The following is an 18,825-nucleotide window of genomic DNA, read 5'->3' as shown; positions in this document are numbered from 1 at the left end:
GTTTATAGTTTGGGCAAGATTAGGTGACCCTGAATCCTGCAATAGGCCAAGGCTGCTGGGGGCTTCCCGTAATGCACTGAGCATGTCTTTTTCATTCACCTTTTGTCACTCTCTCTGTTTATATACCACTCTGCATTTCACATTATGCCTTTTGTACCATCTTCCTCTCCTCACCCCCAGACGGTCACAGCAGATGACCGTCCCCTCTCTGACCCTGGTTCTGCTGGAGGTTTCATCTTGTTAAAAAGTCGTTTTTCCTTCCCACTGTCACCAAATGTTTTCTCATTGTGGGTTCTCTGATTGTTGGGGCTTTCTCTGTATTATTGTAGGGTCTCTACCGTACATTACAATGTGCCTTCAGGTGGCCGTTGTTGTGATTTGGCGCTATATAAATGAAGCTAAACTGAATTGAATCTTGCTGCTGCTCACCTCACCTTAGCTATTGTGAGCTCACTATATGGATTTCAGTAAAAACAATGAACAAAACAAGTTAAAAAATAGTTAATTCTTTAGTAAAAAATACATTTATAAATTCCGCAGCATGATCTTCATTTCCATCCATGACAACAACAACCAACTGTACAGTAGGCATTTACAATGAAACACATTCTGGGAAGGCAAATACATCAAAATGAGGAAAAAAATATGGCAATTTGAAGCAGAAACAGCAAAACCAATAAAAAATAAAGATTTTTAAATGAACACAGATTCAGGAAAAAAACCAAAACAGATCTGACTGTTTAACAGAAACAGAACATCAGAGTTTCAACACCCCAACAGGAGAACTTTGCTTTGGGTTCACCAAAACACCACAAGGTTAACTTCAGTCCTTCTAATACAACTACAGCAGCTCGGTATGAAGACGAACAACACGTGAACAGACTAAGGAGGCAGCACTCGCATGCAGCTGTCCTTATGCACTGCTTTCACAGTCAGCTTCACCGCGTGACTTTAAAGGGAAAATGGCAAAACTGGCCCCGAATCACTGCTTAAGGACAACTTTATCTCACTTTGGGTCAGAAAAACAGTCAACAAACATTTTACACTGAAAAAACAGCTTTTCTTTTGATTTTTCTTATTCAATTAGCAGGATAGATTATAACAGATAAAATCTCTGCTTTTGCTACTGGATGGTACTGATGGACAGGCTGGGAGGTTAGAGGATTGACAGCAGCCCTATTGCACATGGGAGAAAGCTTTTACTGGAAGTTTCTACAATCAGTCCTGTACATCCTTTAAAAAATATATTTCAAAACTTATTTCAAAGCCTCCTAATTTTTCAGGTTGTTATGACTCTATGTTAAGCTTTTTTATTCTTTTTTTTTTTCTTTCAGTCGCATCCTTGGAGATTTGTAGACATATTGAGCTCTGGTTTGGACCAAAGCCAGAGCATATGTGCAGTCTCACACATGAACACACATATTATGTGTTTTATATGTAATATAATGTAATTCAGAAAGAAAAATAGATATTTTGGCAAAGACAGTTTAAAGAGGAGCACCACAGAGATCACGGGAGTTAACTAAAAACTATGTAAAGCACTGCTTTCCAGCATTGGTTACTTTTGTAACCAATACTTTTATGTGGCCAACCACACAAAAGTATTCAGTCTACCTTACTGTAGATTTTCCTTCCTTTCACTGGTGTCATCCCCACATACTAAGAATAAATATCAGGAGGAGCCCAACTGTTCCCTGTTAACTGGCTCTGCTGCAGTGACAATACAGTCCAAAAAAAAAAAAAAAAAAAAAAAAAAAAAAGAGAGTACCATGTCATCGAGCAGTCAGTTCACCCAGAGCAGACGCGTCCTCTCAGTATTAAATTATTACCCCTAAAGCTGCTGACCAAAATATCACAGTTGTGGTCTTAAGTGATGATTATGGGATGGGATCTGTGCCTTGGGGTAAATTTCACTACACCGCTGATATTAGCTGCCGGTGTATTCTGGGTGCACGGAGAAAACCGCATGCTGGCAGGACTTTTCGGTTGATGCGCAGGATTCTGTGTAGGCAAAGTGCTTAGAGGGAAGAAATGAGGAAAGACTAAACCTGCAGTGAAGAAAGTTTCCACTGGATGGGTTTGTTTTTTTTAGCCACATGTGGCAATAGAGACAGAAGAGAATGAAATATTTTTAAAAAGATGGTGTCACAAGTAATAGAAATAACAGTCTTCTCTCATCTCTGAGGACTATGTTCAAGATATATTGAACAATATCATACACACATGCATGCCTCCTCATAAAGAGCATATTGTATATACCCTCGAATGTAGGTGTACAAGTGTACAAACTTCTTCTGCCGTCCATGAATTGTCTTGATTCGATGCTTATCTCCATATTTTCACCTTCCTTTTATGGCAGAATAATCTCCTGTACAATACAGAGTTGTCAGCCAATTAAGTGGCTTATTTTATTGTGCTTGGACGTTTCAGAGGTACTGTGCGAGCTTTCACAAATTATTTTCCAAGTGATGCAATAGCTGCTAATACAGGAGGTTTAGCTTTAAAGAACTGTACGCACACGGTACAGTTCTTAGGTTCAGTGCTGATATTGTACATCGTGTGAGCTCTCCAGTAAACTGTGCATTGCTTTGAGACAACACAAAGACTTTTTTTGTTTTTGAAAGTGCTCCTATGTATATTGCGCTAGCCATCTCATTTTGGCCTCTTTACATTTCCTTTCAAACCATTTCTTATTCTATGCAAGTAGCTCACAAGACGACGTCTGAGTGTGGCAGCACCCAGAATCTGTGAGACGTTTCAGGCTAACCCGCTGGTCCTGAAAATACAAGTACAGTCATTTCTTGCCCTTGGGTGGGCACACCAAAGTAAAAGTATGACCCTACACATCCATGTTAAGTACAAACACAGCCATAATGAAGTTTGGTATTTTGTGCTTAATTTCTGAGTCTCTAATACAGTCTTGATTGGAAGTGTGACTGAACCAACAGACAAAAAAGGTCAGGAGATGATTCATCTCTGATGATGTTTTACTGCGGATGAAGTTCCAATCAGAGCTCAGCAGCTTGAGATTTCTGTCACCGTCTGCAAACAGAAAGAAGCTTTAGAGGTGGGGAAAAATGATGAATCATGAAATGTTAAGTGCTAATCGTCTTGGACAAGACTTCACCTTTTTTGGGGCTTTTAAGTGAGATAAACACTGTGCTGGCATTAAGGAAGAGTTACAAGCAGGCGGGAGATTCATCTAAATAATGCAACACAAAGAGCTATTGCCAGTTGGCTCCCACTTCTTTCACAAACACCCCCCCCCCAAAATACTACATATTTGAAGCAAATGTAGACAAATATAGAGCACCATTTGAAATCATGTAAACAAATCATTTCAGTTTGTCTCGTCCTATCTATTAGATGTGTTTAAATCAGCATAAAAAAAAATTATAAATCAATGTTTGAACAGCGAGCATCAGTATATCAGTCTGATTGATCTCAAAAAGCACTTCAGTGCCTGTTGCACACAGCTCCTTTATCAGGCATGAAATGCTTCCCCGCTGAGGGAAACGGAGCACACATGCTGATAAACCTGCGGGACGTGCAAATGTCCGCCACAATTATCTTTATCAAATCACATTCAAATGGTGAACGGACTGCTACAAAATAGCTCCCTCTGCTGTTTGAAGTCATGTTATTGCCGCTCAACTCGTGCGTCGTTATTTTTTTTAAGGGCTTACACCCCCTCGCCCTCCCCCCTTCCAACACCTCCTAAATCTAGAAGCCACATATGAGCCTCTATCTCATTAACGGCACATCAGCATTGCATCACAATACTGCCTGCTTACATTTTCCATATATATACTAAATAAATGTGCAGTAACAATCTCAGCAGCTCCACTAGGAAGCAGATTTTAATTATATGTTTTACAAAGAGATACGAAAAATAGCATTATGTCAGCATAAAGTTCCTATTAAAATTCTAGTAACAATCTCTAGAAACTATTAAATGAGCATCAATGTCAAATTGAATGAAGGGAACTTTTTTTCCCCCTCCAGTGTAGACTCTTGCTCCTAGATAGGGTCAAGGAAGATGAATAGTAATTGCTGGGCAGTAATATAAGAGTACGGTCCATTCAAAGTAATATATGCATTCTGGGAAGTCACAATCATTGCAAAATCGTAGGAAACACTACCTTTGCCTTGTTGTAGATCCATAGTTATCCAGCATGTGAGTGCTGGCCACCTCCAGGTTCCAGTCACACATCTCCAGCAGCTTTAGACACTCTGATCTGCTCCTCAGGCCCAAACAGAACAACTGTTCTACCTGTAGAGAGGCAGGTCACAAGACATTGTTCAAGTGACCAAAGAGTTATCAAGAGGGAAAAAGATGGGACTGTTAAAGAGAGTTCAAGGTGAAGAACTTTCATCTTTTTTACTGAATGGAGTGCCAGTGAGTGTAAAATTATTTCTGTCTTTGTACAAGCTCAGCTTGTTCAAACACATTCCTGTAGCTTAGCAGAATCTGAACCACGTGGATGAGTTTTTTCTGTGTCTCACAGACGTTTCCACCACCATCAAGGAACACTCAAGTGTTCCCTTGTGTCTACTGAAGTCCTAACAAATTGTCCATCCTGCCACGTTGGGCAAAACCACAGCCAGTTAAAACGGTGTTAAAACCCACCCTAAACATATCAGAGTGTCTACATGCTTTTTCATTTGTAGCTGCTCACTGCAACTTTTCCTCAAGGATGAATAAAGTTCTCTTATCACATCTCGATATGAGCCTATAGGGTAAAAGTGTAACTGACTGTGTCCATTTGCAGATACACCCTGTTATTACACAAACGACTGACCTGAGACTTGATGAACCCGATCTGGTAAGCACTGAAGTGTTTACCGCTGAGGTAACGGATTTTCATGCAATCTTTGTTTTGATGGCCTGAGCAATAAAATGTTTTGTTCCTTTTACAGTGGGGCAAAAAAGTATTTAGTCAGCCACCGATTGTGCAAGTTTCCCCACTTAAAATGATGACAGAGGTCAGTAATTTGCACCAGAGGTACACTTCAACTGTGAGAGACAGAATGTGAAAAAAAAAAATCCATGAATTCACATGGTAGGATTTGTAAAGAATTTATTCGTAAATCAGGGTGGAAAATAAGTATTTGGTCACCTCAAACAAGGAAAATCTCTGGCTCTCACAGACCTGTAACGTCTTCTGTAAGAAGCTTTTCTGTCCCCCACTCGTTACCTGTATGAATGGCACCTGTTTGAACTCATCATCTGTATAAAAGACACCTGTCCACAGCCTCAAACAGTCAGACTCCAAACGCCGCCATGGCCAAGACCAAAGAGCTTTCGAAGGACACCAGGAAAAGTATTGTAGACCTGCACCAGACTGGGAAGAGTGAATCTACAATAGGCAAGCAGCTTGGTGTGAAAAAATCAACTGTGGGAGCAATCATCAGAAAATGGAAGACATACAAGACCACTGATAATCTCCCTCGATCTGGGGCTCCACGCAAGATCTCATCCCGTGGGGTCAAAATGATCATGAGAACGGTGAGCAAAGATCCCAGAACCACACGGGGGGACCTGGTGAATGACCTGCAGAGAGCTGGGACCAAAGTAACAAAGGTCACCATCAGTAACACACTACAACGGCAGGGAATCAAATCCCGCAGTGCCAGACGTGTTCCGCTGCTGAAGCCAGTGCATGTCCAGGCCCGTCTGAAGTTTGCCAGAGAGCACATGGATGATACAGCAGAGGATTGGGAGAATGTCATGTGGTCAGATGAAACCAAAGTAGAACTTTTTGGTATAAACTCAACTCGTCGTGTTTGGAGGAAGAAGAATACTGAGTTGCATCCCAAGAACACCATACCTACTGTGAAGCATGGGGGTGGAAACATCATGCTATGGGGCTGTTTTTCTGCCAAGGGGACAGGACGACTGATCCGTGTTAAGGACAGAAAGAATGGGGCCATGTATCGTGAGATTTTGAGCCAAAACCTCCTTCCATCAGTGAGAACTTTGAAGATGAAACGAGGCTGGGTCTTCCAACATGACAATGATCCAAAACACACCGCCCGGGCAACAAAGGAGTGGCTCCGTAAGAAGCATTTGAAAGTCCTGGAGTGGCCTAGCCAGTCTCCAGACCTCAACCCCATAGAAAATCTGTGGCGGGAGTTGAAAGTCCGTGTTGCTCGGCGACAGCCCCAAAACATCACTGCTCTCGAGAAGATCTGCATGGAGGAATGGGCCAAAATACCAGCTACTGTGTGTGCAAACCTGGTAAAGACCTATAGTAAACGTTTGACCTCTGTTATTGCCAACAAAGGTTATGTTACAAAGTATTGAGTTGTATTTTTGTTATTGACCAAATACTTATTTTCCACCCTGATTTACGAATAAATTCTTTACAAATCCTACCATGTGGATTCATGGATTTTTTTTCACATTCTGTCTCTCACAGTTGAAGTGTACCTCTGGTGCAAATTACTGACCTCTGTCATCATTTTAGGTGGGGGAACTTGCACAATCGGTGGCTGACTAAATACTTTTTTGCCCCACTGTATTTGTACAGTTTTATTTTATAAAGGTGTTTCTGCCAGTTGTGTGTATGCAGTACTTTAAGACTATGGAACCTGACCTTAAAAACAAACTACATCCCTTTTGCTATTGAGCTTTTTTACTTTTGTTATTTAAAATGAATTAGTTTGAAACTTTACACGGACTTTTTTTCATCTTATGACAAAGTAAAGATTTAAATAAACACCATTAAAAATAAACACCGAACAGAATTTTCCATTTAGGGTTTGTAGCCATACTTATTACTAATGATCCATATATGCAGTTATTACACTTTACATGCATATAGTCATGTGCAAATTGGAAATAACGCCTTTCAAAAATAACATTTCAATATGCAACAACACTAGAAAAGGGGAATAAACAAAAATTAATAAAAAGTCAGTAAAAGTATCTCAAAAAACTAAAAAAATGACTGAAGCTTAAAGGAACATTTTTCCTTCTCACTTTTTACCATTTTCAGGCCTCCATACAACACTACTATGAGTTAACCAGTAACATATAATTTCTGAAACAACTCAACAGTCATAGTGTGCCAACTATGGCAGGAAATGCATTAGCTTTCAGTAAATGCACAAACCTTTAGATAATGCACAGCTTGCTGGACATTCCAGTTGTGGTTCTGGAGGGCGGCCTGGCACTCCTCCATCGTCACACCGTGAACCGCCTCCTGCACCTGAGACACACAACAACACTGAAGTTTAAACCCCCGATTCCTCACTTCTTGTTTTTTTGGGGTCTCAGTAATCTTTTGGTATCTTTTTCTGATGAAGAAATCATCTAAGATTAAAGCTCCATGTACATCCTTTAGGTGAACAGTGGATTTACTGCTAAACATGATAAGAATCTCAGCTGGATTTAAGCATCGCTGCACAGATCAAGTTTTAAACGTTCACATCTCTTTTCAAAAACCACCTTAAGCCTGCTCAAATTTCAAGAAGATAAGTCTGACACAGTGTTCCTGTGTGTACAGAGACTGTGGCAGCATAATCACCAGTTTTTTTTTGTCAGTACTTCTCTTCGCATGAACTTGATTGAAACCCATGTTAACAATTTCATGTTACCAATCACTGCAGTTTTACGCAGATATTACTAGTAAACTCATAAGGCGCTATATACATTATATTCTTATAATACTCTGTCTTGCACTGAACTCCCCTGCAATGCAGCTGAGATAGCTCACATTCTTGCTGCACTACTTTTTGCAGCTGTATCAACTACAAAATGCCAAGTGCCTGAAAGCCTTCAGAGTTCACAGCGCTTCTGACTCCAGCCAAACTCGAACAGCGCGAGAATCAATTGACCAACCTAAAGAAACAAATGAAACTTTGAAGTTTCTTCTTTGAAATCTGATTCTCACCAAATATTTATATGGCCTTTGTCTCATAACGAATGCTAGTGTATTTTTAACAAGTTATGAGAAAATATTTGAGAATGCAAAAGAAAAAGCTTAAACATGTATGCTAACAATTTTTCTACTAAAAGGCATATAAAACATTCAATTTCCAATTTAATTAGTTACATTTGATGCATAACACATTAATAAAGATTGCCTCCAGTTGTAAAATTACACCGTTTCTTAATTTGGTTGTCACGATGATTTGAAGGCGAAATAGAAAGTTGATCTTTTCAGAATCCTGCCATTAAAAGCTGCTGTATCACCTTTAATTCCTCACTCTTGCTGTCAGTGCAACAGGAAAGGAAACACACCGCCGTACACCCACCATGCTCTTCCTTACAGAAAGCATTTAAACAATGAATATGGAGCTCCAGAAAACAGCATTACAACTGAGAGGAATCAAGCAAGCCAGTCATGAAATATGCACTGCAGACTATTTAAAGCCTGCTTCTTAGACCGATGCTAATGAATTACACCGAACAATGGGCTCATATTTTAGTTCCTTGATGTGTGATAAGGGATTTAGGATAAGGATTGCCTTAACAACAGTGATACTGAACTACAAACAGATGACTATCTGCTTAATATTTCTTACCAAATGACAAAAAGTAGCATTAAGAAGAACAAGGACAAGTATATGTAGCAAGCAGCACATCTTCCTGCAGGGGTTTCATATCCATCATGGCCAACCTCTGCACTTTCAATACAGATGTAAATCATTAATAACTTTCAGTGTTTTAAGTACTTTGCAGTTCAAATAACATTTTCTTAGAGGCACTTCATCCATCTTAGACCTTACCATCTTGACCCTATCAGCTGAGTTCCCTCCTCCGTCTGTCCTGGTACAGAAAGCAGTGACTGCTGGTGCTGTCAGCCCGTCTGAAGAGACGCGAGGAAGACTAACTGAACTCTTCATCCCTGACCGTGGCCAACCCAGATTGCTGTTATTATTGGAGGAGAAATTGGCTTTCAGGTCCCCACCCGGCTGGACCAGCCCCTGCACCTGGGTGTGCCCCTGCAGTGTGTGACTGCTGACCACCATTGGTCTGACCGTGGCTGTGTTGGCTTGCCGTACATGCTTTTCTTCCACATCGTTGGCAGGAAGGCTTTCAGCCTCCCTGAAGAAGCGATCGAATCGATCGAGATACGGTGGCCTCTCTGGCAGAAGGTAATAGTGGGTGTTACTGACTTTACGCCCGTCACGGACGATAGGCAGGATACAGGGGCCCTTGCTAGCAGCGTCCTTCCCCTGCACCTGGGCCTGGATCACTTTGGGTGCAGCATATTTGGGGTCCGAAGCAAAGCTGTGTGTAGTAGGCATGAGTTTACCCGGAGAGGTAGAGAGGTAGGAGCTGTAGGTGTGTGTGGGTGGGCAGGTTGTAATGGCAGCCTGCATTGTGTTGGGGCTGACAGAGTAAAGCCTCTGCTGGGGGGAACCCACTACCAGACCCATTGGGCTTGGAGTTCTTGATCCAGGCTGAGACAAAGGGTCTCTGGGAGGGATTTGAGGTGGTCGTTCCTGTCCTGCACCTGAAACGTTTTCCGTGGTTTCAGTCGGCACTGGAGAAAGGGAGAGGTCCCTTGACCAGCGGCCAGAGGTGTAGTCACCCTTCTTTATGGGGCGAGGGGGGATGGGAACTCGTGGGGGGATCTGGGGTCGGTCCTCGTTACAGGAAAGGACACTCTGCTGTTGTCCCTCATGGGTTTGGAGACTTTGCGGAGTCTGGGGACACGAGACTGAGCTCTGCAATGGCGAGCACGAACGAGGAGCACTTGCTGCCGGTACATTGAGCCTCCTCATGCACTCTTGTTGAAGTTCTTGAAAGATCTCTGCAGACTGTGAAAAAGAGGTGGACAGGCTCTGGCTGTGCTTGCTGGGGAGAAACAGGTTGTCTTCCAGACCTTGTCTGTCTGAACCTCTGGAGACTAGAGCCTCATCATTGACCTTCTGCCCAGAGGACAGAGTTTCTTCTGGATTGCGGCCATCACTATGCTCTGCCTCATTCTGCTGCTCCGAGCTGTTGATGGAGCTCACCTTTCGGAGAAAGAAACAAGCTCACTGTAATATTACTTCAGGCAACACAAAGACAAAATAATTCCACTTTTATAAAATTTTGACACAGTGTTAAATGTATTGTGTAGCCCTACCTCCATATCATCCTCATCTTGTGCTACATCGTCATAAGCTGGGGGTGGGGGTAATGGCCGTGCATCCCAGTCCACTACTGGCGTAGGGTGAAGGGGGCGGGGCAATGATTTGGATGGGCTTTGAGGTGGAGTCCTGTCCAGGAGATTTTCTGCTTCCAAAGCCAACTTGGCCAATAGAGGAATCGGAATTTCAACCACGGGAGAGGGGGACGGTGTGGATATTGGGTACTCTTCCCCAAAGTCAATGAGGGACACTTCACTGTTAGTGTTCTGGCCTGAGCCTAAAGTCCTGCAACCTCCCTGTTTGGAAGCAGAGACCCACACGGCCGGTTTAAGTTTGAGGCCTTTCACAGAACCCGTTTTGCGAAGTGATAATCTCTTTAGTCCCGCAGAGGTCAGATCCTCCTCCTCATTTACTGGGTCATAGGAAGGTTCTGGAGATGAAAACACAACATATTCTTGATGCAGTTTAGAGATCATTGACACCAAGGTTGTTTAAGATCACTTAATACCACTAAATGCAAGACACACAGCTCCAAAAAAACTCGCCAGGTGTGACTGGAGAATACAATGCACAGCAAGGACACTGCACACCTTTTAGAGGGACAAAGGTGTAGAAAAGAAGGGGGGGGGGGGGGTACACTGCAAAGACAGGCAAAGAAAAGATGAAAAACTCTGAGATGTACCTTTGAGGAGTGGAACTAGGAGGGAACAGAGGGGGCAGGAGCAATGGGTGAAGAGCTGCTGAGAGAAACCAGACTTACTCTTGATTAACACTGCTGGTTGAGGAGGGCGGGGAGGAGGCTCCTCTGGGGAAAATAATAACAGATGCCACCAGCGCAAAGGAGAAACAAAGAGGGGAAGAAATGACAGCAGTAAAAGATATTAAGATAAGAATAAAAACAGCAAGCGCCATTACATCTGAAAGCTTTATTAGGATAAAAGCTCTTCAGTGTCTTTTTGCACAGCAGCAGCAGATCTTGAAATTTCAACCAGCAATGCATAATGGAAATAAGAAGAAGAAAGAAGCACTCTTTAAAAATTAGGAATATGATCATCTGCTCAGTCTGTCACTGAACTGAAGAGGTATTGAGGCAAGCTTTTTGGTAACAGTTATACATCATACAGGTATACATTTCTATAAAGAGCTCTTTCACTCACTTTTAGCTCGTCCTGCTAGCTGTGTGGGCTGTGCAGCACTGAGGTCCAAGCCCAGAACGTCAGGAGGATCCATGGGATTCCCGAGGTACAAACTGTCGGCAAGAATGAGACATGTTAATGCAGGAAACATCAGTGGACTGCATATAAAGCAGCTTAAGCAGCCCGCTAGTGCCATCTATTGGTGAGTGCTTACTATCACTGCAGCCCAACCGAAAGACCATTTAAAACATTTCTAGATGCATGATATGAATGCCATTTCACGTTCATTAAATAATCAAACTCAGCTTGAAAAATTAATAAACAAAAGCTGTCTCTTACTCATCGATCCTATCAGGGAAGCCCCAGCAGCGATGGGGATTGGTGTCTCCATGTCCTGTGTGGATGAAGCTGTTCTTGAGTGGACGACTGATGTCGTGTGCAGACAACCCTGCTACAGAAGTCACCACATTCCTGGGGAACTGCCTGACCTTAAGGGTGCGTTTATTTTGACCTCGCCACCAATAATTCTCTGCCCTGAAACGTATTAGGACAGATAATTATATTGGGTATGAAAGCAGACTGCCACTTTTTGACATTGAGAGTCAAGGATGTGTTTTTTTCCAGCCCATACTCCATCCTTGCATTAGCTACAGGCCCATCTGTTGGAGGTGAATGTGGGGGTTGCAGCTGGTACCAGCTGACACTGAGTGGCAGATGGGGGAAAACCTTGAATTCACGCTCACATTCACACCCGCGAGCAATGTAGACTTGCTGATAAACAAACACATCTTTGGACTGTGGGAGGACTCTGAAGTGCAGCCTTGCACACTTCTCTGCACTGCACTGTGTTTGCATTCAAGACAATATTTATCAGTAGTGGGGTTGGTATGTTGCAGAGGAGAGTTTAGACCCATTTGGGGGGTGCTCACTCATACCCGAATGTAATCAGAGCACCCCTAAAAATATTAATAGTACTAATAATAGGGTATTTTAGTATTGTTTTCTGGAAATATCTTCAAATGTCTATCTGTCTATTTATAACACTACAGGATAAAATAAAAACAGTAGTCTGCTGGTATATCAGGAGCTGCCAACCAAGGGGCTGCTGTACTTTATTATTTGACTTTGATAAATATTTATTTTCCTATTCTAGTCAAATTGGGCTCCAGTGTTTGTTTACAGTACAGCATCAGATCCAGGTGACAGCAAGTCAAAAGGTGAATGCCTGTCTATGTCCAGCAGCAGCCTGTATTCACTTTGAATATTGCTATAAACTGATATGGATCATGTAGATCAGTTTGTCTTTTATTCACAGTAACGTTTAACTTTTGGGTGACGGCACAAAGACTGAGAGAGGATAGAGAGGGAGAGACGAAGACAGCAAAGAGAGCAAAAAGAAACAGGTAAGAGTGGACATGTAGTCAAATTCACCAGAAATGATAACGCTGTAGCTTCTCTTTTACCCACATTCATTAATGATGAGTTCACATAACTAAGCAGTGTGTTTTCCTGTTTTCTGTGCCTGATGTAATAATTATTATTATAAGATTATATTTTTGTTATTTTCTAGTTTCTAGTCGAGTGAGGAGGCTGGAGAGAGAAAAGACAGAGCTTGTAGAAGAACCGCAAGAATGAGGGAGCAATATCAAATGCCATTATTCACAAAGTCTAACTTAAAAAATGCCAGTGGACATTCTAAAGAGAGCATATTGATATATGATGCTGAGTCTGCTTAATAAATGAGGGTTTGTATTAATATAAAATAGCTATTAGCAGTTTGCTTCGTTTGCAGGTCTATGGACTAGCAGTGTGATTTTCCAGTGTCTGTACTGAGTGAGTGCTTGATGAGCTGGTGGACTGCCTCTATGTTGTTAAGAGGCTGAAATTTTTTTTTGCACGTTTTTCATCTTTTCTGCTTTGCCACAAATGGTTCTTTAACGACTGAGCCTTTGTATCGAGTTTGATAACTAAAGGCTCCACCCTAAAACGTGTGGAAAAGATTGAAAACTCTGATTGTTGACACTGAATTATCGTCACACATAACAACAGGTCCCCCAACTAATTAGGTTGCCTTTGAAGATCCCATTGTAATGTTTATCCAATTGAAGGTCTGCACATGCGAAAAGGGTTGATTAAATTTGCAAACAGCATATTGCGTCATTATTAATTACAAAGCAATCCATTAGGATTGGGAGCTGAGCCCCCCCACAAGTCTGAACCTAGAATCGCCCCTGATGTGTCGGTTTAATCACTATTTTAAGACCTTTTATCACCCACCTCCCCTCTATGATGGTGATAATGTCATCGACCTGGATCTGGAGTTTGTCAGGCTCATCAAAGTCCTGGAGAGCACACATGTCTGTAGGCATAGACTGAAAAAAGAGACAAAGACAGAAAAAATATAACAGATTTAATAAGCAGCCTGTTCACTTTTTTCTTTGAAATGGCACCACTAGGTGGAGCTAATGGTAAATTTATATAATAACAACATGATGTCAGCAGAGAAGTTAAATGAATGTAGAAAACATGCATGTTTAAATCCTAGAGCGATGGTTAAATGACTGCTAACGCCACCTCGAGCAGGAACTCGCGTAGAGCAACAAAAGTTGGTCTGTCATCAGGTTTCTGAGCCCAGCACTGCAGCATGACGTTATAGATATCCTGTGGACAATCCTCTGGCTTAGGGAGGCGCTCACCCTCTTTATCAATTTTATGGAGAATCTAAAGACAAAAGAGTACAGCTACGGTATATGAATCACTGTCTATATGAGCAAATTTATGTATTTTGGCTTCAGAAGTTTGGTTTTTGTTGATCCTTTTTGTGCGTTTACCTGACTACCATTAAGACCCAGCCAAGGCTCCTGACCGTGTGTGAACATCTCCCAGAGGGTGACTCCAAACATCCAAGTGTCTGTTGCATGGGAGAAGGTTCTGGTCTTTAAACTCTCTGGGGCACACCTGTAACATGAAAAACAATACACTACAGTCTATAAACCAGCTGTGCACAGTCTGAGCATAAGTGTGGAGCAGGGATTTAAATGGGGTGTTTCCCTGGTGTAAGGATTTGTTTTGAAAAAACGATTTCTAAATTCTGCCTTGGCTGATAGTTTTAACAACAAAGCAACAATGAAATGAGTTCATTCCACCCACCACGCAAAGGGGACCTTGCGATGCTCCTGCATGACATAGTGCTCGTGGTTGTTAGGCAGCGCCCTCATCAGGCCAAAGTCACCAATCTTCACTCTGTGAGCCGAGGCCAGCAGGATGTTCCTGCAGACAGGGTGGTGATGTTAACAATTAGCTGGAAATCCTAAAATGAACCTTCAAGCTGGAAAACATTAAATGAACGAACTCTTCTACATGTAGAACTAATGTTCTTAATAATAACTATTTCAATAATAATTGTAGAGGAGACTTGGTCCGTATGCATTTTACTGATAGGCCAAGCACAAGACTGCAGATGTAGGATCTATTGAAACTGAGCATGACTAAAAAGATTAAACTCATTTACAAGTAAATAAATATTTTAGTTCGATCTACTAATATGTAAAGAGAACTATTATTTCTAGTAGTTTGGGTCTGTTCAGTTCCCTGTCTTTCCATGTGCAGACATGAAAGCCAGAGGCAGGAAGAGAAACAGCAAGACGTTAGTGACAGATATGACAAGTCACTGATTAGGTCTTGTGGACATGCTAAAGCAGCTTAAATGGTGTGCCATAACAGATAAAGAGATTTATCTGTTATGAACTTTTTGGTGTGTTAGAAAGTCAGCAGATCTTTATCTCAGAACGCTTCCAGCCTACAGGATACAGTGCGTGCCCAGAGAGCTCAGCAAACCTTAACGCAGCAGCTGTGTGTAGTCATTACCCTTTTATTACAGCTTTAACTGGTAAAGTGACTCATTTGTACCGGCCATTAAGGTTTTTCCCCAGACCTCTACATAGTGTCAGCACTTAAGTGAAAGTGTCTAATTTTGGCAAGACCAAGAACTTGGACCACCCAGTGCTTCCAGCCAGTGACTCATTGTGCTTATGGGCCAAGTCTCCTGTTAATGGCCTGTAAATTTCTGGGTGGAGGAATAGGAGAGGCAATATAAATAATTCACCACAGCAGAAAAATTATTCCTGAATGTGAGCAATGTATGTTTTTCAGTAGTTTTTTACCTTTTTTTTGCCTCTACCAAAGCTCTGCACCCTACCTCGCTGCCAGGTCCCTGTGGATGAACCTCCTCTGCTCCAGATAAGCCATGCCACAAGCCACCTGCACAGCATACTGACACAGAGTGTGGATCAACACTGGGCCTTGAGGACGAACGCAGCGCAAACGCTCCAGCAGAGAACCGAGAGGTGCCAGTTCAGTCACCTACAGCATGCAGGTGAAAAAGAGAAATAGAGCATGGGTGAAAAGAACGGACAAACTCAAAGCATCTTTTGTCCTTTCGCATTTGCATATGTGGCAAGTATACACAGAGAATATCGGCCCCGAGTTAAAGCAGCTACTGTAAACGGTTATGTGCACTCGCATTTATCTGTCTGTATATTTTTCCCTGTGCGTGTGCATTTCTGTGTGTCCACTACCATCTTCATTGGGTGTGTGAGCACCACACCGTAGAGGCGGATCAGGTTTTGATGGTCCAGCGAGTGCATGACGTTGACCTCACAGATGAAATCCTCCAGAGCGTCGGGCTGACTGAGCACATCTGTCTTCAGACACTTCACAGCCACGTTCAGCTAAAAAAAATGATGAGTTCAAACATCAGATTCTGCTTCTCCTCATACTCAAAGTGTCTAAAAAGTTCTCATGAAAATCCCATTAAAAAACAAAAGAAAAAAAACAAACATTCATGCGCCTGCTTTTATCTGTTCCTAGACAAGATGCAAACAAGCAACATGTTTCATGCAAAAGAACTGTGTGAGCACACTCCAGTTATTTCATATTTCCAACATGTTTTTGTTTTGTTTTTTAAATTGTGGATAAATGGTATAACAATATGCCTCCTCACCACCTTCCCCGCAGGTGTCAACCACTCTCCCCTCTTCACGACGCCAAATGAGCCATCGCCCAGCTTCTCAAACAGCGTCAAGTCCTTCTCTGGGATGAGGCAGGTCAGACCCTGCTGCTGCCCGTCGAGGAGAGTGCCACCACTGGGCTGCGTGGCTAGGACTCCCTCCCCGACGCCCAGAGGTGGTGTGGGAGACAGCTTACGAAACGAGGAAGCCGGTTGACCCTGCTGGGGTATGTCTCCTCCATCTGGACGTTTACCACTAAAAACCTGGAGAGAAACAGACAAAAATGAAGACGTGTGAAAGCAGAGAGAGGGGCACTAGAACATAAAAATATGAGCATAATTTAACATTTTGCATAAACAGCAACATTCTACATCCTGGTTCCCCCTTTTTCAATTTATGTATAATAGCAGGTGGTTGAAAAGCACACTCGTGCCATGGTGAGAGTCTGACAAGCAGTCTCAAAACCATTACTGCAAGTTCTTGTGTGTGCAGCGAGGTCTTTTAATGGCTTAAATTTTTAAAATGAAGCTTACACATAAAGAAAACATCATGAAGTTTGTGGAAAAAGTAAATAAAATTCCATGCACATGTACTAACATGAGCACACATGTTTTTGCACACACACAAAATACTTAGAAATTTCCTGCCTCTTGGCTTAAGTACTAACAACACAGCAGGAATAACTTAGCTGTTAGGAAGTACTCATTAAGAAGCCCTATTAGATTAAGTGACCTGAATGGCTCTGTGTGCTGCACATGCCTGCATTTGTGTGTGTGTGTCCATGTGTGTTAATGATTCATTGCCAGTCTCCTAAATCCGAACCCATAAAAATATGTGTGCCGTTTGGCGCCACCAAGGGAAGCCTTTGTTTAGAGGACTTGAATTAGACTGTTTACCAAAATAGGAGTTCACAGAAACTGGTGGTGATATTAGCTAGCAGGGATGAAATCAAGCCGATAACAGGTCAGATAAAACACTAGAAGAGCCTCTCCTACGGTGGTAACACAAATACTACATTACGTATCAAATCAGTGATGTCGGATTCACTTAAAAACATCTCTTATTGGCTCATGAACATAAGGTCAGTACTCAGAAATTATGTCATCAGTAAAAAAGAGGTGTCAATGAATATCTAGTGCCAAACATATTTGACTGGCTGGATATAAACAGTAGCAAGCGGTATGTGGTTTCACATTCACACTGGACCAGACATGACATAATGCTGCAGACCTTTTTTGAAAGACACCACCTCTGTGTGGTCACGGTGTGGTTAGTTCGTTTCAAATAGAGGGCTGGATATTTAAATAATTCTGACTATGGCGCGCACACACACACACACACACACACACACACACACACACACACGAGTGGAGTCATAAGGGTCGGTGACACACAGATGCGGCTCAAGCTGCATTCACAAAATGCTGTCTTATTAAATTCCCCTTAAAGAGACAGAGCTTTTTTTTGCTTTAAGTTACTTCTTCACTTTCCTTTAATAAAAGACTCAAAGGGTAATTAAAAGACAAAAACTGCGAGGTATGTAATACACATGCTGACGCAAATACTCAAAGGAATTAACCATCGAGAAGGATACTGAGGAGAAGCCGTCAGAGTTGTGTGGGTGCGCATGTGTTGGATGAGTGTAGCCGTGGTTCTCACAGGACGGTGTTTGCCATCTAAAATTACACCTGTCTGCCTCCGCCTCTGGCACTATCCTCAGATAGAGTAATCTGCTTCCTCAGCTGGCTGTGACAGGGTGTGTGTGTGTGTGTGTGTGTTTCCAACTATCTTTATGAGAACTACTTTGAGTTTGGGAGCCTTACACTGAGGACATTTTGGAAAATGAGGTCTTTTTAGCTTGGTCCTTGCTTAAAAGGCCCTTTTTATGGGCCAGCACTTAAGTTAGGATTAGGTTAGGCTAAGGCAGTTAAGATGGCATGGTTCAGTTTAGGATTAGGAACTAGGGAATGCAATGTCAATGAATGTCCTAGCAAAAATAGCCTTGTAAGTGTGTGTATGTTTATATCTGAATATGGACTCGGTGGCCCTCCTCGTGTGTCCTCAGGAGAAAAATTACTCTTTATATAAAAAATACAAAACTCTCCTATAATCATCACAGGTCTAAAAAAAATGTGCTAATTGAAAGGAAAGTTTCTCTTAGCGACACCTCACCACAATCACGAATGTTTGTGGTTGATTTAAAACCTCTGCACTACTAACAGCCAGTATTAAGTTAAAGGCTGCTTTTAAGCACATACGACTATGTTAACATCTTTCCCTCAGATTACAACGTACTGATGCCAGAATTCATTCAGGGGGTGCTGATCATATCTGCGCGGAGGGCGCAGGTTACTGTGGTACTGTATCCACACTGTTACACCCAGACGGATTCCACAGTGGCGACATCCTGCCAAATATACCGTGCACCATACTGAGTTCTGATGTGCGCTGTGCTCGTCTATGTCTGTCACCTTGCTCATCCAGGACTTGCGCTTGCACATGGCTTTCCTCCTTTTCACGGCCTCCCACAGCCTTCTCTGCCCTGCGGTCAAGAAGAAACAAAAAGAGGCAATAGGTCAGTGGCAAGGCAT

General features: G+C 42.3%; 1 protein-coding gene across 7 annotated transcripts in view; it reads right to left on the bottom strand.

The window, feature by feature from the left end:
• Positions 1-490: 490 nt before the first annotated feature.
• tnk2b (tyrosine kinase, non-receptor, 2b) overlaps positions 491-18,825 on the bottom strand; it is a 59,504-nt gene continuing 41,169 nt past the window's right edge. For 3 of the 7 annotated variants that reach the window (XM_085438175.1, XM_085438169.1, XM_085438173.1), the window contains 16 exons: positions 18,706-18,776; positions 16,228-16,497; positions 15,803-15,955; positions 15,424-15,587; positions 14,376-14,495; positions 14,057-14,183; positions 13,800-13,946; positions 13,503-13,597; positions 11,565-11,759; positions 11,247-11,338; positions 10,850-10,894; positions 10,086-10,519; positions 8,737-9,972; positions 7,119-7,214; positions 4,143-4,273; positions 491-3,042 (listed from right to left, as the gene is read on the bottom strand). In XM_085438175.1, the coding sequence (XP_085294301.1) occupies positions 3,036-3,042; positions 4,143-4,273; positions 7,119-7,214; positions 8,737-9,972; positions 10,086-10,519; positions 10,850-10,894; positions 11,247-11,338; positions 11,565-11,759; positions 13,503-13,597; positions 13,800-13,946; positions 14,057-14,183; positions 14,376-14,495; positions 15,424-15,587; positions 15,803-15,955; positions 16,228-16,497; positions 18,706-18,776 (3,383 nt within the window). In that variant the 3' untranslated portion in view covers positions 491-3,035. Of the gene's footprint in view, positions 3,043-4,138; positions 4,274-7,118; positions 7,215-8,736; positions 9,973-10,085; positions 10,520-10,771; positions 10,895-11,246; positions 11,339-11,564; positions 11,760-13,502; positions 13,598-13,799; positions 13,947-14,056; positions 14,184-14,375; positions 14,496-15,423; positions 15,588-15,802; positions 15,956-16,227; positions 16,498-18,705; positions 18,777-18,825 lie in introns of those variants that run through there. The other 4 variants (XM_085438170.1, XM_085438174.1, XM_085438171.1 and 1 more) reach the window with 4 other exon arrangements.

Source organism: Copadichromis virginalis, linkage group LG18 (assembly GCF_057382275.1).
Source record: "Copadichromis virginalis isolate Kocher_CV1m ecotype Utaka linkage group LG18, C_Virginalis_male_GT1.1, whole genome shotgun sequence".
NCBI classification, from domain to species: domain Eukaryota; kingdom Metazoa; phylum Chordata; class Actinopteri; order Cichliformes; family Cichlidae; genus Copadichromis; species Copadichromis virginalis.
Note: the sequence above shows the minus strand (reverse complement) of the source record. Positions and strands in the feature narration are given on the sequence as shown.